Here is a 26,232-nt window from a genome sequence, read left to right on the forward strand (position 1 = left end):
GCAGTAGAGTTATCCCCCTTGGACTGAACACATAGCCCTCAAACATGTCAGCGCCCACTCGGCCAAACTTATTGATGATCGTGAGTTCGGCAGTAGAAGGTATGCCGTATATTTATTTTGTTGTAATGTTTAGACTGAAGCCCCCTTTCAGTCAGACCAATAAGTCTTCAGAAAATGCCCCGGTGTCTGGCATTACTCCTCTCCGTGCGACGACAGCGTAGACTGCCGGACACAGATCCAGTAAAATGAAAAGGGGCGTGGCAAATATAACACATTACCCAATGTCCATGTACTTTAGTCAGATGACTTGTACTTAAAATGATAATATCGGGACACAGGCCACATACTGTATCTAGTGTATGTAGTGGAATGTTGTTCCACCATATATTTACAGAAAGTATAAAAGCAATACAAAATTCCAATTTTACGTATGGAAATAATCGTTAAAAGGCGTTAGCATTTTTGGCTTGTATAAGTCCTAAAAGAAATGAATAAAATTCAGCTTACCCAACCAAACTTGTCATGAGGTCCCGACTTTGAAGTATTCCCACTGGTACTCAGTATTCATGGTAAAACGAAGAGCATGCATGAAATTTACCCCAGCATGACTTTACAGTAGACTTTCTCCAACCTAGTGAAAGGGTTTTAAGAGAGCAAAAGGGGAATATTAAGCTTATGTAAATTCCCTTTTATTAAATGTAATTTAGGATTTAGACTGACAACATTATGTTTATAAGCTTAAACTGCATATGTCTATAACCATATAGCAGTTAAGATGATACATTTTATTGATTTGTATTCTATTTTCTTTATGTCTATGGTTCATGCGCTCAGGAAAGACAACGGGAAAACAGTCCCAAAAGTGACTGATTTTAATTTTATTTTTCACTACCAAAATATTGTAACAAGAAAACATTTCTCAAGTGATTTATTGATTATCATCCTCTTTAGTTATTGATCAGGCCAAAATACATATATATATCTCACAACCAGACACCCTGCACCTCATCAATTTATTGACCCCAAGTACCTACAGTGTTCCCTTGTTTCTTTACTTGATGAGGTACACCATATACATTGTCTTTTAAAGCATAATGATAACAGTCATGTTTCATGTGAATCACATACAGTGACAGTTAATGTACAATGATGCATTGAAAGTTAATATGAAAAAATATTAAAAGTAACATTCTTCAGGCAGCACATTGTGACACATTTGAAGGAAAATGTAATTATTGATGCAATGTGGCCTCAACCACAAAGACAGTGAAAACATACATGCATAGAAAGCAATATGATTTGCATATCAGTTTCTGGTTGTTATAATCTTTAATTGTATTGTCACACAAAAAGGTTCTTTTAGTACCATATTCAAATATAAACCTGATGACCTATATGGCATCAGCCAGCCCACATATTGCCACAACCCACTGCTTTTGGTCAGCTCTAACTGCCTTGGTGTTTTCTGTAATGATAAGGCAGCATATGTGTACACTGTTACTATATACAGGTCGACATTTACAAGAAGCACTATGTATCTGGTCAGTACATAATTGTTGTGGTGTTGGTGCCCCAGAGCACCTAGCCGGCCCTAGATAGGGATAGGGTGAGACCTTCCTCCCTCTGTGTCACAGTCAAGGCCACATGACAAGTATTATGTCTTTAGTATTGTCATGATCAGGAGCTGAGTGTTTGGACGAGGTGTGTTACGAGGGCCATTCAATATATAACCAGCCTAACCTATTTGCCAATGCTCCCCACTTCTTCTTTTTCCACATAACCACCATTGAGGTCTATGCACCTTGTCCAGCGATGTGTGAGAGCTACAAGCCCATTGTGATACTGTGGTAACCCCATACTACATACAATCATATAATGAACAAGACAACCCGGTATTAGAGGGATAGTCAAGATGTACATGTATTTAATCTTCTTGAGTGTTTACGTTCATGGCGGAAGCAGCCAGAGCGAGGTTCCCAGAATTCCCTGCTAAGGGAGCAGTTATTACGCTTAAGTGGAAATCACGGGGAGTGGTTTATTGTTTAAACTGTTACTCTATGACTCTCCTCCCCCATAGTTTTGTTGCACTTTAAACATAATAACCAAAATGAATCTACACATTTTGAAAGAAATGACAATTGCTCCAGAAGATGTCATTAAAATGTCTCTTCACCTATCTCATGTCACACAATAACTGGAACACTTTAACTGGATATGCATCTGCTTATGTCTGAATAAGGGAACCAATAACAAGATCCAAAACTATCAATCACTGATGGTTCACTTAGGTGACAAATAGTGTGAAATACATCACATTCTCATTACAGTTCATAACTCAGCAGCAATCTTTAGATTAAGTCTATCTGGCGCCTTCCGGATTCTGGAAGAACGACGAAATTCTTGCGCACCACAAGAATCTGACTGAGTAGGAGATAGTGTCTCTGGTAAGACCTGCTGTGGCTCGGGCCTTGTAGAAGTAACTTCATCATGCAGTTGAGGGGTACCCGGAAGTACTGGAATGTTGCCAAGTTCAGGCAACATAGGTAACTTGTTGGGTAGTTCTGGTAGAACTGATTGTTCATGTGTTGATGGAACTGTTTATCATGTTGGCTTTCATGCGTCAGAACATGGTGCAAACGCAGGTGATCAATATGGCGCTTGACAACACCACCATTGTCAAGATGAACATGGAACGACACTGGACCGGTTCTCTCTGTTATGATTCCTGACAATCATTTGTCACCAGGACGAAAGTTTAACACATACACAAGATCTCCAACTTGCAAGTGACGGTCCTTTGCATGTGCATCATGTACTGACTTTTGCTGTTCTTTTTTGTTCCTAACTTTACAATTCATATCTGGATGAAGAAGATTGAGATGAGACTTCGGTCTTCTTCGAAGAAGTAATTCTGCTGGAGATAACCCCATTGTAGTCTGCAGGGTAAGTCTGTATCTGAACAAAAACTGTGCAAGTTTTGTGTCCAATGTGCCCCCTGTCATACGTTTAATGCCATATTTAAAGGTTTGTACAGCTCGTTCTGCTAACCCATAAGAGGCAGGGTGATACGGTGCCACACATGTATGAGTGATGCCATTATATGTATCATAAAAACAGAGAATTCCTCACTTGTAAAACAAGTGCCATTGTCAGTGACCACTTGGTCTGGCAGTCCATGAGTTGCAAACATATGTCTGAGACAATCAATTGTAGCAGTCGATGTGGCACTGTTCACTGGAAACACGTCCAACCATTTAGAATGTGCGTCAATACACACAAGGAACATTTTACCCAGGAAAGGTCTGGCATAGTCTAAATGCAAACGACTCCATGGATGTTCAGACCATTCCCAAAAGTGAAGCGAAGCCTCGGCTTGTACTGGACGAGACTGTTGACACAGAACAGGTTTTCACCTTGAGTTCCAATTCATCATCCATCTTTGGCCACCATACGAATCCACTCGCTACAGACTTCATGCGCGAGATACCTGGATGAGCTTCATGCAACATGTTCACAACAATCTCTCGACCTTGTGGCGGCACAACAATACGATTGCCCCACAAAACACAGCCATCAAGGACACTCAATTCATGTTTCCTTTTCACAAAAGGAGTGAAAGACTCCTCTAGATTTATGCTTGGCCATCCAGAAAGAAGGAAATTTCTAACTCTGGAAAGGGTTGGATCTCTGTCTGTCCATTGTTTAATTTGCCATGATTTCACAGGAGAAGCATCCATTGCTTCCAGTAAGAGGATTGTGTCCCCAGGTAGAGGTGGATTTGGTGGTGTGTATGGTAAGGGAAGACAACTGCAGTCGGCATTCGCAAGGGAAGTACCTTTTCTGTACTCAATTGTTCATTTATATGCAGAGATGGTTAATGCCCAACGTTAAATTCTGCTCGATGCCATCTGTGAAATGCCCTTGTCCCGACTGAAGATGCTCTCGAGGGGTTTGTGATCTGACAACAGAATAAAAGGAACGCCCATAGATATACTGATGGAACTTCTTAGTTCCGAAGATAATTGCTAGAGCTTCACGATCCAATTGAGAGTAATTCTTTTCTGCTTGCGACAGAGACCTGGATGCGAATGCTATTGGTATCTCTACACCATCATCAGACTGATGTGAGAGGACGGCACCTACCCCATAGGGAGATGCATCACATGCCAATACAAGTTTCTTATGGGAATCATAATGCGTCAAGAGATCGCAAGAAGACAAATGTCCTTTCACCATTTTGAAAGCTTTTTCCTGTTGAGCTCCCCATGACAAAGTAACTTCTTTCCTGAGAAGCCGATGCAAGGGTGCCAAGGTAGTGGTGAGATTAGGCAAGAAACGCTGATAATACTGCACGTGTCCAAGGAAGGATTTAAGTTCAGCAACACTGCGTGGAGCTGGAGCCGACACTATAGCCTTCACCTTTTCATCAAGGGGATGCAAACCCTGCACATCTATTTTGTGACCCAAATACTCTACTGAGCCGACCATGAATTTGCACTTCTGTGCGTTCAATCTGAGACCAGCCTTGCTAAGTCTGGATAGGACTTCCTTCATGTTTTCCAAATGTTCCTGTTCAGAGGCCCCGGTGACAAGAATATCATCCAAGTAGACACAGACATTGGGAGTGTCTTTGAGCAAGCACTCCATAGTTCGCTGGAATACAGCTGGAGCTGCCGAAATGCCAAAGGGTAAGCGCTGGTACTGATAGAGGCCATGATGAGTGTTTATAGTCGTGAGCTTTTGCGACTCCTCGTCAAGGGTTAACTGTTGGGAGGCTTGACTTAAATCCAGTTTCGTGAAAGTCTTTCCACCTGACAAAGATGCGAACAGATCTTCGATCCGTGGAATGGGGTAAAAATTAGTACGAGCGACCTTGTTGACAGTTAATTTGTAGTCTCCGCAAATTTGTATGTTCCCATTGGATTTAACCACTGGTACGATTGGAGCAGCCCAATCAGAATACTGCACTGGCTTGATAATACCCTGTTTTTCAAGGCGTTCAAGTTCATCGTCAACTTTCTGACGAAGAGCATAAGCAACATTCCTGTGCTTATAAAATCTTGGCACATTTGAGGTGATCTCAATAGTGACCTTTTGATCATTGAATGCCCCTATATCATCTTGGAACACATCAGAATAAGAGTTCAAAATGTCTTGTAACCCTTCATTTCTCACATTCAAAATTTTCCCCCAATCTAGTCTGATGGCCTGAAGCCAATCTCTGCCAAGCAAGTTCTCGCCATCACCTTCCACCACTGTCAGCGGGAGAGTAGCCAACTGATTTCCATAATTTACTTGAACGTCTGTAGTGCCTATTATCAGTATTCTCTCTCGGTTGTAGGACCAAAGAATAGCATTGGTCTCACTTAACTTGGGCCTGTCATCACCCTCCTTCCACACTGAATGGAAAGTACTTGAACTGATCACGAAAGTTGCTGCGCCAGTGTCTATCTCCATGGTTAGCTTTTTACCATTAACTAACACTTCAATGAGATAGGGCTCCACTCTGTGTCGCTTACCACTCAATCCGTTTTGAGCATGTTGAGTTTCTACCTTAAAAAGTCCATATTCATTGTTCTCGTCTTCCTGAGATACATCGTCAATACGATTAGCATGATTAGTGGAAGATCTGTTGTCCTTGTAATGGGTACCACGACCATGACCACGGCACCTGTCGCGACCACGACTATGGCTGTGACCACGACCTGAAGATCTATCATTCATGGCGCTGCGAGAGCGACAAGCACGCTGGATATGACCAACCTTATTACAATTGTTACACACAGCGTTTTTGTAATAGCACTGACTACTGACATGATTTGAGCCCCCACAGTGATCACACTTCCTGCCTGCATTATTTCTCCTGTTATCCTCTCTAATCTTGTGCACTGGCCTTGGCATCTGATCTCCCCCTTTAATATCATGCACTTCCTTAGCAGCCTTTTCAATTCCTAAACACAAGCAGTAAGCCTTAGCAAAGTCCAATGTTTTCTCAGTTAACAGTCTTTTTTGCATTGCTTCATTGTTGATACCACACACTAGACGATCCCTTAACTGAGTCTCTAAATCAGTGTCTTCATATGTCGATGCCAAACGACGTAGCTCAGCCACATATGCCGATACAGTTTCATTAGGCTGTCTATCATGCATATTGTACCTTCTCCTTTCCATCATAATAGTAGGTTTTGGGTGTAAATGTGACTTCATCAGGTGTACTAACGCATCATAAGAATGATCGCCAGGTTTCTGTTGCATAGACAAGTTCCGTATTAACTTGTATGACTTCGCACCAATCACACTCAATAGAATAGCACGCTTCCTACCCTCATCTGTGATTTTCGTTTGCTTCGAAATAATGTCCAAGTCTCTCGACATATTCATTCCAGTCATCAGTCTGAGAATCATATTCATCTATTTTGCCGAAGGTAGCCATGTTGTTTTGAATACCGGGCGAACGCATGTGGTCTGACCAAGATCGTTGTTACTACTCGCCGACACGACAAACACACAAAATTGACCTCGTCGCCAATATATGTGGTAACCCCATACTACATACAATCATATAATGAACAAGACAACCCGGTATTAGAGGGATAGTCAAGATGTACATGTATTTACTCTTCTTGAGTGTTTACATTCATGGCGGAAGCAGCCCGAGCGAGGTTCCCAGAATTCCCTGCTAAGGGAGCAGTTATTACGCTTAAGTGGAAATCACGGGGAGTGGTTTATTGTTTAAACTCTTACTCTGAGATAGAAACCGTGACAGATAGAAACCATGGGGTTGTTCTTGTAACCACCCCTCCACTGCTGTCATGAGTTCATCAGTGGCCTGGAAATGACGTCCACGCAGTTCTTTCTTCAAGTTCGGGAAGAGAAAGTAGTCGCTTGGTGCCAGGTCTGGTGAGTAAGGTGGATGAGGCAATACTTTGAACCCGTTCCGCTTCACTGCGGCAACCGCAAGTCGACAGGTGTGCACTCTGGCATTATCATGTTGGAGCAGCACACCTTTTGTGATCTTTCCACGATGTTTGGCAATAATAGCAGTCCGCAAACGGTCGAGGAGATCGGAGTAGTACTCTCCAGTAATAGTCAAGCCATGTGGCAAGTAGACAATGAGCAAGACCCCTTTGGTATCCCAAAAGATGGTTGCCATGACTTTGCCAGCCGATGGTTGAGTCTTAAACTTTTTGGGACGGGGTGAAGCAAAGCCAGTCCACTGCTTACTCTGTTCTTTGGTTTCTGGGTCATAGTGGTGTACCCAGGTTTCATCACCAGTAACAGTTCTCTCCAGAAAGTTGTCTGCATCCCGACTGCATTGCGTCAAAAGTGCCTGACACATTGACACGCGTACAGCCTTCTGATCATCACTCAGGCATTTCGGGACCCATCGGGCAGACAGCTTCCTCATACCGAGACAATCATGTAAAAATGGTATGGACACTTCCCTCTGAAATGTCCAAGGCCTTGACCATTTCTGACACCTTCATTCGCCTGTCTTTGACAACCAGTTGTCTCACAGCTTCACTGGTTTGGTCATTGGTCACCTCTACAGGCTTGCCAGGGCGTGGCTCATCTTCCAGGTTCACCCGACCCCTCTTAAATTCTGCAACCAAGAATTTGACCTGTGCATACGAAGGTGCACTGTCACCATAAACATCTGACAATTCATCATGTATCTCCTTTCCCAGTTAGCCTTTACTTAGGTAGAGGTACCTAATAACAGCCCTGTATTCAACCTTTGACAAAAATTTGACAGAATCTACCCTTGCTATCTTTATAGATCACGTGTGTGACTTCAAATACAATTTCCCAAGTGAAACTTTGTCTATGCACATGACATACATTGGTGCACAGCACATGACAAGCATGCAACCGTTAAGATCTGATAAATAGCTTAGGCTGGTAATATATTGAATGGCCCTCGTAGAATCGGGTAGGCAGGCGGCAGTGTGGTGGTGATGGGCAGACAGATAGCATGCACATGCATCCTTCGTGCTATGTTCAATGCATCTCATATGCATCAGTATGCCATCATCAGGCCAGGAGGATGTTAGCACAGACCATATTCTTCTGTTAAAGGATGGACGTGTAATCCAGTAGTAGGCGATGGTATATCAATAATCTGCTAGCCAGTTGATCTACTGCAATGATATGTCTAACCCATTATAGTACAGGTAGGCATCAGCTGGGAATTGCTGTTGCTAGTGTCCCTTTCCTGGAGTCTGCTCGGAATAGAGCTGGTTGTGTTTGGGACTGAAGCCTTGTTGCCGGGCCCAGTCTTAACAGGCTCAGTGTTGAGGGGGTCAGTGTTGAGAGGGCCAATGTTGAGAGGGCCAGTGTTCAGGAGGTCAGTGTTGAGAGGGCCAGTGTTGAGAGGGCCAGCGTTGAAAGGGCCAGCGTTGAGAGAGCCAGTGTTGAGAGAGCCAGCGTTGAGAGAGCCAGCGTTGAGAGGGCCAGTGTTGAGAGTGCCAGCGTTGAGAGGGCCAGTGTTGAGAGGGCCAGCATTGAGAGGGTCAGCGTTGAGAGGGTCAGCGTTGAGAGCGCCAGGGTTGAGAGGGCCAGTGTTGAGAGAGCCAGCGTTGAGAGGGTCAGCGTTGAGAGGGTCAGCTTTGAGAGGGACAGCGTTGAGAGAGCCAGCGTTGAGAGGGCGAGTGTTGAGAGGGCCAGCGTTGAGAGGGCCAGCGTTGAGAGGGCCAGTGTTGAGAGGGCAAGTGTTGAGAGGGCCAGCGTTGAGAGGGCCAGTGTTGAGAGGGCCAGTGTTCAGGTGGTCAATTTTGAGAGAGCCAGTGTTGAGAGGGCCAGTGTTGAGAGAGCCAGCGTTGAGAGGGCCAGTGTTGAGAGGGCCAGCATTCAGGGGCTCAGTGTTCAAGGGGCCAGCGTTCAGGGGGTCAATGTGGAGGGGAGTCAGTATTTAGAAGGTCAGTGTTGAGGGGGGTCAGGTTTAAGGGGGTAGTTTTGAGGGGTGTGTGTGTGTGTGTGTTGTGCTGCAGGGATTAGTGTAGAGGGGGGTCAGTGTTGAGTGGGGTACTTTTAAGGGGGATCAGTGTTGATGGGGGGGGGGGGGGGGGAAGGGCAGTGTTGAGGGGGTTAGCTACTTGGTAATTTGCCTTTTGAATATCATATTACTTCAGATAATGCTTGTCATGAACAGGTCACTGATGCAGATAGTGGTTGTCATGAACATGTCACTGATGCAGATAATGCTTGTCATGAACATGTCACTGTGCGGCAGATAATGCTTGTCATGAACAGGACACTGCGATGCAGATAATGGTTGTCATGAACAGGACACTGCGATGCAGATAATGGTTGTCATGTACAGGACACTGCGATGCAGATAATGGTTATCATGAACATGTCACTGTGCGGCAGATAATGGTTGTCATGAACAGGACACTGCGATGCAGATAATGGTTGTCATGAACATGTCACTGTGCGGCAGATAATGGTTGTCATGAACAGGACACTGCGATGCAGATAATGGTTGTCATGAGCAGGTCAATGTGCTGCAGATAATGGTTGTCATGAGCAGGTCAATGTGCTGCAGATAATGGTTGTCATGAACAGGACACCGCGATGCAGATAATGGTTATCATGAACATGTCACTGTGCGGCAGATAATGGTTGTCATGAACAGGACACTGCGATGCAGATAATGGTTGTCATGAGCAGGTCAATGTGCTGCAGATAATGGTTGTCATGAGCAGGTCAGTGTGCTGCAGATAATGGTTGTCATGAACAGGTCAATGTGCTGCAGATAATGGTTGTGATGAACATGTCACTATGATGTAGATAATGGTTGTCATGAACAGGACACTGCGATGCAGATAATGGTTGTCATGAACAGGACACTGCGATGCAGATAATGGTTGTCATGAACAGGACACTGCGATGCAGATAATGGTTGTCATGAACAGGACACTGCGATGCAGATAATGGTTGTCATGAACATGTCACTGTGTGGCAGATAATGGTTGTCATGAACAGGACACTGCGATGCAGATAATGGTTGTCATGAGCAGGTCAATGTGCTGCAGATAATGGTTGTCATGAGCAGGTCAATGTGCTGCAGATAATGGTTGTCATGAACAGGTCAGTGTGAGGCAGATAGTTGTTGTCATGAGCAGGTCACTGTGATGCAGATAATGGTTGTCGTGAGCACGTCACTGTGATGCACGTCAGGCCTGAGTACACTGACATGAGTATATTGATTTCATGAGATGAAAATGAAGAAGAAAATGAAATCAATCCTATGGTTTCAGAAATCTGTGGATGTCCATGGAATATTTGTGATGATTTGCACAATTTTACCAAATGATTCCATGTAAAGATCTGCATTCTCTCCTTTGTTTCAGGTGTGTCTGCACAGTCATTTGTCCAAGCATACAATTTGGCTATTCCTACCTTCACCATACAGTTGGCTTCTCCTAATGTAAGTCTGTCTTGAGCTAAGGTTGTACACTGGTCTGCATTAAGAGTAGATTCTTTAAAATTTGATATATTGATAATTAGGTATTATCATGATCTAAATGATTTACTTTTCATTATTGATTCTTTTGCATAAGGTGTTCTTATTAACTACCACTTTAAATTCACTCCTTACTGAAGAGTCATATAGGGAACTCATTCATCTTGTTAACTGTTTTGCCCTCAAGGACAACAAATAGTATCTGTGGTTATTCAACATACAGTTTTTATTGATAGAAAACCCATCATAATTTATGTTAGTGTGATTTTTAGCAAACAGAAAGAAATGTCCACATTTTCATATTTCCCTCAATTTGTTATATGCAGCAACATTGTACTGATAATGTCATGCATCAAGGTTACAATGCAGTGCTGTGATGAAATGCATCAAGCTTACAATGCAGTGCTGTGATCTCATGCATCAAGGTTACAATGCAGTGCCGTGATGTCATGCATCAAGGTTACAATGCAGTGCCGTGATGTCACATAACATGGTTACAATACAGTGCTGTGATATCATGCATCAAGGTTACAATGCAGTGCTGTGATGTCATGCATCAAGGTTACAATACAGTGCTGTGATGTCACATAACAAGGTTACAATGCAGTGCTGTGATGTAACATAACAAGGTTACAATGCAGTGCTGTGATGTCACATAACATGGTTACAATACAGTGCTGTGATATCATGTAACAAGGTTACAATGCAGTGCTGTGATGTAACATAACAAGGTTACAATGCAGTGCTGTGATGTCACATAACAAGGTTACAATACAGTGCTGTGATATCATGCATCAAGGTTACAATGCAGTGCTGTGATATCATGTAACAAGGTTACAATGCAGTGCTGTGATGTAACATAACAAGGTTACAATGCAGTGCTGTGATGTCACATAACAAGGTTACAATACAGTGCTGTGATATCATGCATCAAGGTTACAATGCAGTGCTGTGATATTATGTAACAAGGTTACAATACAGTGCTGGGATGTCACGTAACATGGTTACAATGCAGTGCTGTGATCTCATGCATCAAGGTAACAATGCAGTGCCGTGATGTCACATAACATGGTTACAATACAGTGCTGTGATATCATGCATCAAGGTTACAATGCAGTGCTGTGATATCATGTAACAAGGTTACAATGCAGTGCCGTGATATCATGTAACAAGGTTACAATGCAGTGCTGTGATCTCATGCATCAAGGTAACAATGCAGTGCCGTGATGTCACATAACATGGTTACAATACAGTGCTGTGATCTCATGCATCAAGGTAACAATGCAGTGCTGTGATGTCACATAACATGGTTACAATACAGTGCTGTGATGTCACATAACAAGGTTACAATGCAGTGCTGTGATGTAACATAACAAGGTTACAATGCAGTGCTGTGATGTCACATAACATGGTTACAATGCAGTGCTGTGATGTCATGCATCAAGGTTACAATGCAGTGCTGTGATGTCATGCATCAAGGTTACAATGCAGTGCTGTGATGTAACATAACAAGGTTACAATGCAGTGCTGTGATATCATGCATCAAGGTTACAATACAGTGCCGTGATGTCATGCATCAAGGTTACAATGCAGTGCTGTGATGTCACATAACAAGGTTACAATGCAGTGCTGTGATGTCACATAACAAGGTTACAATGCAGTGCTGTGATGTCACATAACATGGTTACAATGCAGTGCTGTGATATCATGCATCAAGGTTACAATGCAGTGCTGTGATGTCACATAACAAGGTTACAATGCAGTGCTGTGATGTCACATAACAAGGTTACAATGCAGTGCAGTGATGTCATGTAACAAGGTTACAATGCAGTGCTGTGATGTCACATAACAAGGTTACAATACAGTGCTGTGATGTCACATAACAAGGTTACAATACAGTGCTGTGATATCATGCATCAAGGTTACAATACAGTGCTGTGATGTCATGCATCAAGGTTACAATACAGTGCTGTGATGTCATGCATCAAGGTTACAATACAGTGCTGTGATGTCACATAACAAGGTTACAATGCAGTGCTGTGATATCACGTAACATGGTTACAATGCAGTGCTGTGATATCATGCATCAAGGTTACAATGCAGTGCTGTGATCTCATGCATCAAGGTTACAATGCAGTGCCGTGATGTCACATAACATGGTTACAATACAGTGCTGTGATGTAACATAACAAGATTACAATGCAGTGGTGTGATGTCATGCATCAAGGTTACAATACAGTGCTGTGATATCATCCATCAAGGTTACAATACAGTGCTGTGATGTCATCCATCAAGGTTACAATACAGTGCTGTGATGTCACATAACATGGTTACAATGCAGTGCTGTGATGTCATGCATCAAGGTTACAATACAGTGCTATGATATCATGTAACAAGGTTAAAATACAGTGCTGTGATGTCACGTAACATGGTTACAATGCAGTGCTGTGATATCATGCATCAAGGTTTCAATGCAGTGCTGTGATGTCATGCATCAAGGTTACAATACAGTGCTGTGATATCATGTAACAAGGTTAAAATACAGTGCTGTGATGTCACGTAACATGGTTACAATGCAGTGCTGTGATATCATGCATCAAGGTTACAATGCAGTGCTGTGATATCATGTAACAAGGTTACAATACAGTGCTGTGATGTCACGTAACATGGTTACAATACAGTGCTGTGATGTCATGCATCAAGGTTACAATGCAGTGCTGTGACCTCATGCATCAAGGTTACAATGCAGTGCCGTGATGTCACATAACATGGTTACAATGCAGTGCTGTGATGTAACATAACAAGGTTACAATACAGTGCTGTGATGTAACATAACAAGGTTACAATGCAGTGCTGTGATGACAAGTAACAAGGTTACAATACAGTGCTGTGATGTCATGCATCAATATTACAATGGAGTGCTATGATGTCACATAACAAGGTTACAATGCAGTGCCGTGATGTCATGCATCAAGGTAACAATGCCGTGCTGTGATGTCATGCATCAAGGTAACAATGCAGTGCCGTGATGTCATGCATCAAGGTAACAATGCAGTGCTGTGATGTCATGCATCAAGGTAACAATGCAGTGCTGTGATGTCATGCATCAAGGTTACAATACAGTGCTGTGATGTCATGCATAAAGGCAACAATGGAGTGCTGTGATGTCATGCATCAAGGTTACAATGCAGTGCTTTGATATCTTGCATCAAGGTTACAATACAGTGCTGGGATGTCACGCATCAAGATTACAATGGACATCCACAGATTTCTGTAAAGATAGGATTGATTTCATTTCCTTCCTAATTTTCATCTCATGAAATCAATATATTCATGTTCCTGACTTGCATCACAGTGACCTGTTCATGACAACCACTATCTGCATCACAGTGACCTTTTCATGACAACCACTATCTGCATCACAGTGACCTGTTCATTACAACCACTATCTGCATCATAGCGCCCTTTTCATGACAACCACTATCTGCATCACAGTGCTCTGTTCATGACAACCACTATCTGCATCACAGTGACCTTTTCATGACAACCACTATCTGCATCACAGTGACCTTTTCATGACAACCACTGTCTGCATCACAGTGCTCTGTTCATGACAACGACCATCTGCATCACAGTGCTCTGTTCATGACAACCACTATCTGCATCACAGTGCTCTGTTCATGACAACCACTATCTGCATCACAGCAACCTTTTCATGACAACCACTATCTGCATCACAGTGCTGTGTTTATGACAACCACTATCTGCATCACAGTGACCTTTTCATGACAACCATTATCTGACGCACAGTGACATGTTCATGACAACCACTATCTGCATCACAGTGACCTTTTCATGACAACCACTATCTGCATCACAGTGACCTTTTCATGACAACCACTATCTGCATCACAGTGACCTTTTCATGACAACCACTATCTGCATCACAGTGACCTGTTCATGACAACCACTATCTGCATCACAGTGACCTTTTCATGACAACCACTATCTGCATCACAGTGACCTTTTCATGACAACCACTATCTGCATCACACTTACCTGTTCATGACAACCACTATCTGCATCACAGTGCTCTGTTCATGACAACCACTATCTGCATCACAGTGACCTTTTCATGACAACCACTATCTGCATCACAGTGCTCTGTTCATGACAACCACTATCTGCATCACAGTGACCTTTTCATGACAACCATTGTCTGACGCACAGTGACCTGTTCATGACAACCACTATCTGCATCACAGTGACCTTTTCATGACAACCACTATCTGCACCCCAATGCTCTGTTCATGACAACCACTATCTGCATCACAGTGCTCTGTTCATGACAACCACTATCTGCACCACAGTGTCCTGTTCATGACAACCACTATCTGCATCACAGTGACCTTTTCATGACAACCACTATCTGCATCACAGTGCTCTGTTCATGACAACCATTATCTGCATCACAGTGACCTTTTCATGACAACCATTATCTGACGCACAATGCTCTGTTCATGACAACCACTATCTGCATCACAGTGACCTGTTCATGACAACCACTATCTGCATCACAGTGCTCTGTTCATGACAACCACTATCTGCATCACAGTGACCTTTTCATGACAACCATTATCTGACGCACAGTGACCTGTTCATGACAACCACTATCTGCATCACAGTGACCTTTTCATGACAACCACTATCTGCATCATAGTGACCTTTTCATGACAACCACTATCTGCATCAAAGTGACCTGTTCATGACAACCACTATCTGCATCACAGTGCTCTGTTCATGACAACCACTATCTGCATCACAGTGACCTTTTCATGACAACCACTATCTGCATCACAGTGCTCTGTTCATGACAACCACTATCTGCATCACAGTGCTCTGTTCATGACAACCACTATCTGCATCACAGTGACATTTTCATGACAACCACTATCTGCATCACAGTGCTCTGTTCATGACAACCACTATCTGCATCACAGTGACCTTTTCATGACAACCATTATCTGCATCACAGTGACCTTTTCATGACAACCACTATCTGCATCACAGTGACCTTTTCATGACAACCACTATCTGCATCACAGTGCTCTGTTCATGACATTCACTATCTGCATCACAGTGCTCTGTTCATGACAACCACTATCTGCATCACAGTGCTCTGTTCATGACAACCACTATCTGCATCACAGTGACCTGTTCATGACAACCATTATCTGCATCACAGTGCTCTGTTCATGACAGCCACTATCTGCATCACAGTGACCTGTTCATGACAACCATTATCTGCATCACACTGACCTGTTCATGACAACCACTATGTGCACCACAGTGACCTGTTCATGACAACCATTATCTGCATCACAGTGTCCTGTTCATGACAACCATTATCTGCATCACAGTGACCTTTTCATGACAACCACTATCTGCATCACAGTGACCTGTTCATGACAACCACTATCTGCATCACAGTGCTCTGTTCATGACAACCACTATCTGCATCACAGTGACCTTTTCATGACAACCACTATCTGCATCACAGTGCTCTGTTCATGACAACCACTATCTGCATCACAGTGACCTTTTCATGACAACCATTGTCTGACGCACAGTGACCTGTTCATGACAACCACTATCTGCATCACAGTGACCTTTTCATGACAACCACTATCTGCACCCCAATGCTCTGTTCATGACAACCACTATCTGCATCACAGTGCTCTATTCATGACAACCACTATCTGCATCACAGTGACCTGTTCATGACAACCACTATCTGCATCACAGTGACCTTTTCATGACAACCACTATCTGCATCACAGTGCTCTGTTCATGACAACCATTATCTGCATCACAGTGACCTTTTCATGACAACCATTATCTGACGCACAATGATCTGTTCATGACAACCTTTATCTGCATCACAGTGACCTGTTCATGACAACCATTATCTGCATCACAGTGACCTTTTCATGACAACCATTATCTGACGCACAATGCTCTGTTCATGACAACCTTTATCTGCATCACAGTGACCTGTTCATGACAACCACTATCTGCATCACAGTGCTCTGTTCATGACAACCACTATCTGCATCACAGTGACCTTTTCATGACAACCATTATCTGACGCACAGTGACCTGTTCATGACAACCACTATCTGCATCACAGTGACCTTTTTCATGACAACCACTATCTGCATCATAGTGACCTTTTCATGACAACCGCTATCTGCATCACAGTGCTCTGTTCATGACAACCACTATCTGCATCACAGTGACCTTTTCATGACAACCATTATCTGCATCACAGTGACCTTTTCATGACAACCACTATCTGCATCACAGTGACCTTTTCATGACAACCACTATCTGCATCACAGTGCTCTGTTCATGACATTCACTATCTGCATCACAGTGCTCTGTTCATGACAACCACTATCTGCATCACAGTGCTCTGTTCATGACAACCACTATCTGCATCACAGTGACCTGTTCATGACAACCATTATCTGCATCACAGTGCTCTGTTCATGACAACCACTATCTGCATCACAGTGACCTGTTCATGACAACCACTATGTGCACCACAGTGACCTGTTCATGACAACCATTATCTGCATCACAGTGTCCTGTTCATGACAACCATTATCTGCATCACAGTGACCTGTTCATGACAACTACTATCTGCATCATAGTGACCTTTTCATGACAACCATTATCTGATGCACAGTGACCTGTTCATGACAGCCATTATCTGCATCACAGTGACCTGTTCATGACAACCATTAACAGTCAACGGTTAAGAGGATGACATTCAACCACTATCTGCATCATAGTGACCTGTTCTTGACAACCATTCAACAACAGACACATCCCTGTCAACAGGATCACATTCAACCATACACACACCCCTGGCAACAGCAGCACATTCAGCCACACACACATCCCTGTCAACAGGATCACATTCATACACACACAAATCACTGTCCACAGCAGCACATTCAACCACACACACAACCCTGTCAACAGGATCACATTCAACCACACACACATCCCTGTCAACAGCAGCACATTCAACCACACACACATTCCTGTCAACAGGATCATATTCAACCACACACACATCCCTCTCAACAGCAGCGCATTCAACCACACACACATCCCTGTCAACAGCAGGAAATTCAACCACATACACATTCCTGTCAACAGGATCACATTCAACCACAGACACATCCCTGTCAACAGCAGCACATTCAACCATTCACACATCCCTGTCAACAGGAGCACATTCAACTACAGACCTATCCCTGTCAACAGGAGCACATTCAACCACATACACATTCCTGTCAACAGGATCACATTCAACCACATACACATTCCTGTCAACAGGATCACATTCAACCACATACACCCACATACACATTCCTGTCAACAGCAGCACATTCAACCATACACACATCCCTGTCAACAGCAGCACATTCAACCACATACTCATCCCTGTCAACAGCAGCACATTCAACCATACACATGTAAGACCTGTGAAATCACCACAGTTGTGTAACGATTTCATCTCACGGAAAAGGGATGGGCAAGTGTGCTTACTGCGCGAAATACTCCAGTCAAAGATGACACAACACAAAAAGACAGTACTAATAGTGTATTATGAAGTAAGAAAGTTACAGGGTGCAAGTCCTGGCCGCACAGACTGGAAAACACCTAAAACACAATGAACAGGGCTAGCTGACGATGTTGGTGTCCAGGCAGTGCAGGCAGAAAGAGGAGGCGGTTGAAATATATTTAAAAGAATCAACAATAATCCAACTGATATTCAGGATGTGATGATAATACTTATAAGAGAAAATGACAATGTTAAGGACTATGCAAACGCATTATTGATACAAAAAGGCATATGTGCATAAATGAATACACAACGACAATGATTGTTTACGGAAATGACATTAACCAATAATCCCCCAATATAATCATCACATCCTTTCTACCATATAGGATACATATAAGATCCCACCTGACGTGAGGTGAAGTCACTTTAACAGCGGCCAATAGAGATTTTGAAAACATACATTTAAACCCAAAGTGAGGGAATATTTATCCCAGCGCATTTGGAATATGATATGCATGTATAAATAACCGGTTTAAACACGTAAGCCTAATAACCACGAAAGGACACCTGGCCTGTACTAGAATTGTGGCTAAGAGGAGTGGGGTATGACTGCCTGTTGGATGATCATACCAGTCCATATGGGGCTAGCTCCAACAGTATGACAATACACCCAGTAGGTAAGCCACGTGAGGCTACCCAGAATGAATGCCGAATTTAAGCAAATGTATTAAAAATGAATGTAGTAAATAGATATTACATAATACATATTTCTCAGATTGCAGGCAAATTGTTGGCCATATAATATAATACATTATATTATTATTGAATACAAGGTGACTTCACTATCACATCAAGTGGGAAAACGCCGTGAAATATACTTTATAACACCAATCCGACAATGTAGAAATATTACATATTTAATAGGACAGGATTGGTATTTAATAAACAGGGTATTTCCATATTTAGAAGTTGGTTACTGCTAAGCCAGCTGTCATCATATGGGATTGCGTAACGCCAGACGCCAAGAGGACAAGAAAATTATCATCTGCAGGAATGTACACTAATCTTAAATTGCCTGATACTTATGCCATATATGTGAACTGGTATGTGTTACCATTACTTTGCAGACATTAGGATAGGATGACATTAATGTATGGTAGGCCAAACTGTGTTAAGGTAAACATGAAGCAGACGACGGAGCCATGCCTTGTTTACATCCGGTGCGGCCATTTTGTGATGCCACCGGAAGAGAGCCAGAGAATGCCGAGGATAGCCGAAGATAATGTGTGCTGCCCAGCGCACAGGTCAAGAGCTGTCAGTGAGGGGTCAGCCACTTGTTACTTTAAAATAAACTTGCAACAGAGTTCTGTTGTTGTCAGCAACAAGTGCATTTATCAGAGGAAAGAATTTGGAATAAATGGAACTTTGAATTTAGCAAAGAGCTAGTTTCAATTTTGACTGGCCGATCCAATTAGCAAAATTACTTCCAAACACAAAAGGTATTTTACTACAGCTATTTTCAAACGAGAAAATAGTGCAAAAAATAAATGTCATTCATTATTGCCATTGAGTGCACCTTTGGACAGTCACAGATGAGCGACGTTTGCCAGTTTGGCACAGCAAGAATGACTTGGACAATGGCCAAACACTTGTTTTGAATTTTGCTTGACTTTATGAAAATAAATGCAGCACATGATTCCTAATCCTGTAAATGTTATAACTATGCACTGGACCATACAATAATTGCCTACAATAGACCTATAGATGCCGTACAGAGAAACTGGTGCTCTTACCTAAAACAAAATGAACAGGGCTAGCTGGCGATGTTGGGTGTCCAGGCAGTGCAGGCAGAAAGAGGCGGTTAAAAAGTTTTGAGGTCACACGGGGGCACTGGCCCCTGTCATGTGACCCCATAGTCCCAGGCTATTGGCTAAGAGCTGTTGCTATGGGACCCCTGAGACCAGTGCCGTGAACCCCAAACCCTATTCTAAAATTAGTAAATTGGCCGGATATTTTGGTAACTGTTGTAAGGAACTTGGGCAAAATATCCCGCCTTTACACACACATTCCTGTCAACAGCAGCACATTCAACCACAGACACATCCCTGTCAACAGCAGCACATTCAACCATAACACACATCCCTGTCAACAGCAGCACATTCAACCACAGACACATCCCTGTCAACAGCAGCACATTCAACCATACACACATCCCTGTCAACAGCAGCACATTCAACCATACACACATTCCTGTCAACAGCAGCAAATTCAACCACATACACATCCCTGACAACAGGATCACATTCAACCACAGACACATCCCTGTCAACAGGATCACATTCAACCACAGACACATCCTTGTCAACAGCAGCATATTCAACCACATACACATCCCTGTCAACAGCAGCACATTCAACCACATACACATCCCTGTCAACAGGATTCAAATTCAACCACAGACACATCCCTGTCAACAGGATCACATACAACCACATACACATCCTTGTCAACAGCAGCACATTCAACGACATACACATCCTTGTCAACAGGATCACATTCAACCACATACACATCCCTGTCAACAGGATCACATTCAACCACATACACATCCCTGTCAACAGCAGCACATTCAACCACATACACATCCCTGTCAACAGGATCACATTCAACCACATACACATCCCTGTCAACAGCAACACATTCAACCACATACACATTCCTGTCAATGGGTCTATAAGAGATATATGTCTTCATGTTTCAGGGTCGTCAGATTGAATATGTACATCAAGATGATTCCAACAGACGCTGGTTTAATGAATTCAGATCAAAAGCTAACTCCATGCCTATTTCTCTTGAATCTATTGATGGTAAGATATAGTCTGGTTCAAAATTATTGAGAATTTTAATGTCATATTCAAGGAAGCATACATAAAATATCAATATTGACACGTGTTTAAATTGAGGTATGGTCAAAGGGAAGCAACTCTTCTTCAATTTTAGAAGTTGCAAATTAGAGTTATCTCCCTTGACAACCTTTCCTGATATATGTCATAAATGATTGCGGAGGAGAAAAGAAGGTTGATTCTACAGCTCCATGATGAAGACATCACTGCTGCTGCTACATTAGCAAAGAGCACAGACACTTCTCTTTCTATATTGTATAGAATTAAGAAGAATATTAAGAATGGTTCAGGAATTGAGCACAGAAAAGGAGCGGGGAGACCTCGAAAACTGGTGTTTGGTGACCGTGTGAGACTGGGTATTTTGGCTTCTAAAAACAGAAGGGCGAGTATCTCAAATATCCAACATGAAATGGTAAATAGAGGGACAGTAAATGTATCCAAATCTACAGTAAGAAGAAATTTGATTAAACGTGGATGGGAAAAAAAGAAAGGAATTGCCTCTCTGCTCTTGAAACAAGAACACAAGGATAGACGTGTAGAGTGGTGTTTGGCGCATGAAAACTTTGACTGGAACAGTGTTATTTTCACAGATGAGAGCTCTGTATGGGTGTATCCTAACAATGTTAAAATGTGGACCAAATGTCATTCCGTTCCATTGTACCAGAGACCAAAGTACAGTCTGAAGTTTCATGTTTGGGGAGGGATATGTTCACTTGGAACGACGCCCATGTGTGTCTTTGAGGGTAATTTAACCAATGAAAGGTATACAGACATTTTGGAAGCTCACCTGATCCCAAATGCAGATGTTTTTTTATGGAAATACTTGGATTTTGCAACAGGATAATGACCCCCAAACACACCTCAGTGGTTTGTGGACAACAATGTGACCGTTTTGGACTGGCTTAGCTACAGCCCGGACTTAAATCCTATAGAAAATGTGTGGGGACTCATGAAGGAGTCGGTGAACCAAAAGGGATTGACAAAAGTTGATGACATGAAGCGCGAGGTGCTGCGATATTGTGACTCTCTCACCCACGAGACTCTAACTTCTCTCATAGGAAGTATGCCTAGTCGTATAAAACTGTGTTTGGAAGCAAATGGTGGTCTGATAAAATATTGATGTTACTGTGGTGTGATTAAAGAAGGTTTGTGCTCACTTAAAATATGTTTTATTTTTGGGGGGGAAATTTTCATATTTACAATTTTAAAGATTTTTCAATTCTCAATAATTATGACTCATAGCTGCAAGATTGTGATAAAGCTGAACATTTAGGATGGCTTGGATTCCCAAATTAGAAAAACAATTAACAGATGCTTGGGGTAAAATAGATCGCCAATGAACTTATTTGGAAAATCAAAACAAAAATCAATTTTCAGCGCACCTCCACCTTTTGAGTGACCGTATGCCTGTAATCCATTCCTCTATATCAATCCAGTGAAATCTGTTTGACGTAACTGCAGTACACTATTACAGTCCGTTTGACTCCAAATGAGAACGATGAATTGCAAAATAACTCGAAATCAGGAAAAGTGTATGAAACATCGATACGGTACTTGACCATGAATACCCTGTACCCAACAAAATCTGAATTTTGTTTATTTTAAGACCCATGACGGATGAAGTTCTTTATGAAACTATCATGTAATTTTGTATAGAAATGTGTACATAACACGTAGGGGGACAAACCATGGAAGGAACAGCGCAAGCACGGTCTGCACGTGCTACACAGTGACCGTGTTCATTCAATGACAAGATGCGCTACTCAGCAGATGTTAAACAGTTGATTTTGAATGTGTATGATTTCTTTAGAAGTGAAGCAGAAAGAGCAAAGCCTTTTTATGCAATTAATAAATTCTTGAAACGTGCTTCAAAAGCTCTTGGTATGTCCCCTCAGAAACTTAAAAATGTTGTTAGTCGATGGGATACAAAGAGTCAGGCCAAGGAGGTAGGGAACATGTCAAAACCATGCAAGGCTGATAAATTAGACAGTTTTCAGAGGGATCAAGTCAGACGTGCAATTGTTAAACTGCACTCAGAAAATAAGAACCTGTCCCTAAGAATTTTGAAGAAACACTTTGAAACTGACCATGATTTATGTGTTACAAAGTACAAATTATGGCAGCTGTTGCATACTTTTGGTTACAAATGCAAAAAGATAACTGGAGAAAATAGGGCTGTGTTGTGTGAACGGTCTGACATTGTTCGTCTCCGAAATCATTACCTTCGTACCATCAAGCAGAAACGTGAAGATGATAAGAGCCCGTCTCCTTAGATGAGACATGGGTAAATGCGTCACACACAGCCAGCAGTCAGTGGGTATCCAGTGGTGACTGTAAGGAGTCTGGTAGAAAGTTATCAATGGGAAAGGGTGAAAGACTCATAGTTCTCCATGCTGGTTCTGCTAGTCAGGGTTTTCTCCCAGACTGTGACCTCGTCTTTAGAGCCAAGGCCAAAGACAACAGGGACTACAACACAGATATGAACGGCAATGTATTTCTGGAGTGGGTGAAAGATAAATTCGTCCCTGCTTTGCCTACCAAGTCTCTCATTTTCATTGACAATGCACCGTATCATAGTGTGCAGGATCCAGAAAGCAAGACTCCAACCTCTAATAACGGTAAAGGAGACATGGTTACTTGGCTGCAACGGAGGAACATTACCTTTCTTTCTCGAGCGACGAAACCACAGCTCTATGAAATCATCAAAACTATTAAACCTGATCCTGTGTATAAAGTTGACAGTTACATCAAGGGTCAAGGTCACGCTGTCTTACGACTGCCACCTTATCACTGCGACCTGAATCCAATCGAGTTGGTATGGGGCATCGTCAATGGTGACGTTGGAAGATCGAACACAACGTTCAAATTACGAAACGTTGAACAACTCGTAAAAGAATCCCTTGGTCGGGTAACAGTAGAAACCTGGAGGCGTTGTGTGGCCACAGTCCTTGACGAGATAGAGCCACGTTATTGGTCATGAGATGGACTACGGCCAGCAACAGTCCAACCTATAATAGTGGCAGTCGGTTCAGGCACCAGCAGTTCCGACGACGAGATCTATGGCATGAGCGAGTCAGATTGCGACTGAAATTATCATGAGAAGGCCCCTCTAATGCGCTGTCATTTCCCCTACCACAGAACGTGCAGTGCATGCGTGCTTGCGCTGTGCCTTCCACGGTTTGTCCCCCCTACGTGTCATGTACACATTTCTATACAAAATTACATGATAGTTTCTTAAAGAACTTCATCCGTCATGGGTCTTAAAATAAACAAAATTCAGATTTTGTTGGGTACAGGGTATTCATGGTCAAGTACCGTATTGATGTTTCATACACTTTTCTGGATTTTGAGTTATTTTGCAATTCATCGTTCTCATTTGGAGTCAAACGGACTGTACATGGATAGACTGAAGGTCCAAGTGAGGCCCATCTGGCAGTTGTCTGTTACTGCTACACACTGTTTCCATCGTCATCATCCATCAATATCTTCACCACAGACAGATTGTTTGGAAGATCCCTGCACTGATGTTATAACAAGTTGCTCTCAGAAGTTCTGATTTCATTATTTTTACTTTACATGTCCTTACCACACTTTGTCACTCACTCACTTACTCCCCCAACCACTCACTCACTTACTCACTCACTCACTCACTTACTCCCCCATCCACACACTCACTCACTCCCCCATCCACTAACTCACTTACTCCCCTACCCACTCACTCACTCACTCCCCCATCAACCCACCTACCCACCCACTCACTCCCCAAACCAACCACCCAACGTCCCACTAACTCACTCAGTCACTTACTCTTCCAACCACCCACCTTCTCACTCACTTACTCCCCCCCCTACCCACCAATTGCCCACCTACCCACCCACCCACTCACTCACTTACTCCCCCACTCACTCACTCCCCCACTCACTCACTCACTCACTCACTGTGATATCCTTGTAGCCAACAGATACTCAGCGATGTTGATACCGGCTGCTCCAGGTGCACTCCATGACCTGTTCTCCAGTAAAGACCTAGCTCAGATTGTCATCCATTTTGTCAAAGAAAAAAGTAAGTGATGTACGTTGTACGTGTGTTCACACAATGAAGGCTGACTGTGTCTGCGTTAAATGAAATAGTTTGGACACAGTCTCAAATACACTCTGATTGTAAAAATGTATATACCACATCATATTAGACAATGAATACGAGTCTTTAAGTATGTATTTAATACCTTATGTAGCAAAAGAAGGTGGTCAGAGCAAGGGTGACCACTGCTTTTGAACAACACCTATTAGATATAGAGGCCAGCAAGTTTACCAATGTATCTTGATGTTGAAAGGTAAATGTGTCTGCTGAAAGATGCACACCTGGACAAACTGTGATGATCTCAATACAACATCATTCTCTCAATATTCTCTCATTATTCTCTCTCTTGGGAGCATGGCACGGAATTCCATACAGCGGAGAGTAGTGTCACATGCCAGTACCTGATGACCGTGGTGTACCAGATGGAATGACCGGATAATGATTCCTGGTTTTAGCTACCCGTACCTGGTCTCATGGGTTCTACCGTGTTGGACATCTAAGACTGCATCACTTTGAGCTTTCCTCCCTCATCAAGCTGACACCTCTTGATAAACTTGTATACTGTTCAATGTTAAACCCAACTCACTTACTATTGTCTCTCACACACTCCATGTGCACAGCTTCCTGCAGCCCTGCTCTTGTGTTGTAGAAGCTATCTGTGCTGTTGGGGACGGTGTGGCAGGTCTGTGTGGTGCCCGGCTCCAGGACAACAAAGAATGGTGCTTCCAAGACTACAGCATCACAGCAGTAAGTAGCTCTCACCCATTTGTGTACATCATAAACACTGTGGCTACCATCCCCCTGTGTAGTCAACCAACATGGTGGACGCTGTGGCAAACATCCCCTCTGTGTAGTCATCCAACATGGTGGACACTGTGTCTACCATTCCCTCTGTGCCGTCATTCAACATGGTGGCCACTGTGTCTACCATCCCCTCTATCATAGTCAACCAACATGGTGGACGCTGTGGCAAACATCCCCTCTGTGTAGTCAACCAACATGGTGGACGCTGTGGCAAACATCCCCTCTGTGTAGTCAACCAACATGGTGGACGCTGTGGCAAACATCCCCTCTGTGTAGTCATCCAACATGGTAGACACTGTGGCTACCATCCCCCTGTGTAGTCATCCAACATGGTG

General features: G+C 42.9%; 1 protein-coding gene across 1 annotated transcript in view; it reads left to right on the forward strand.

The window, feature by feature from the left end:
- Positions 1-13: 13 nt before the first annotated feature.
- LOC139467005 (glutamine amidotransferase-like class 1 domain-containing protein 1) overlaps positions 14-26,232 on the forward strand; it is a 29,668-nt gene continuing 3,449 nt past the window's right edge. Inside the window, exons 1-5 of the mRNA XM_071248712.1 lie at positions 14-99; positions 10,356-10,432; positions 20,872-20,977; positions 24,968-25,075; positions 25,743-25,840. Of these exons, the coding sequence (XP_071104813.1) occupies positions 45-99; positions 10,356-10,432; positions 20,872-20,977; positions 24,968-25,075; positions 25,743-25,840 (444 nt within the window). The 5' untranslated portion in view covers positions 14-44. The remainder of the gene's footprint in view (positions 100-10,355; positions 10,433-20,871; positions 20,978-24,967; positions 25,076-25,742; positions 25,841-26,232) is intronic.

The sequence above is a fragment of the Haliotis cracherodii genome, unplaced genomic scaffold, assembly GCF_022045235.1.
Source record: "Haliotis cracherodii isolate W230 unplaced genomic scaffold, xgHalCrac1.p SCAF_19, whole genome shotgun sequence".
Taxonomy (NCBI): domain Eukaryota; kingdom Metazoa; phylum Mollusca; class Gastropoda; order Lepetellida; family Haliotidae; genus Haliotis; species Haliotis cracherodii.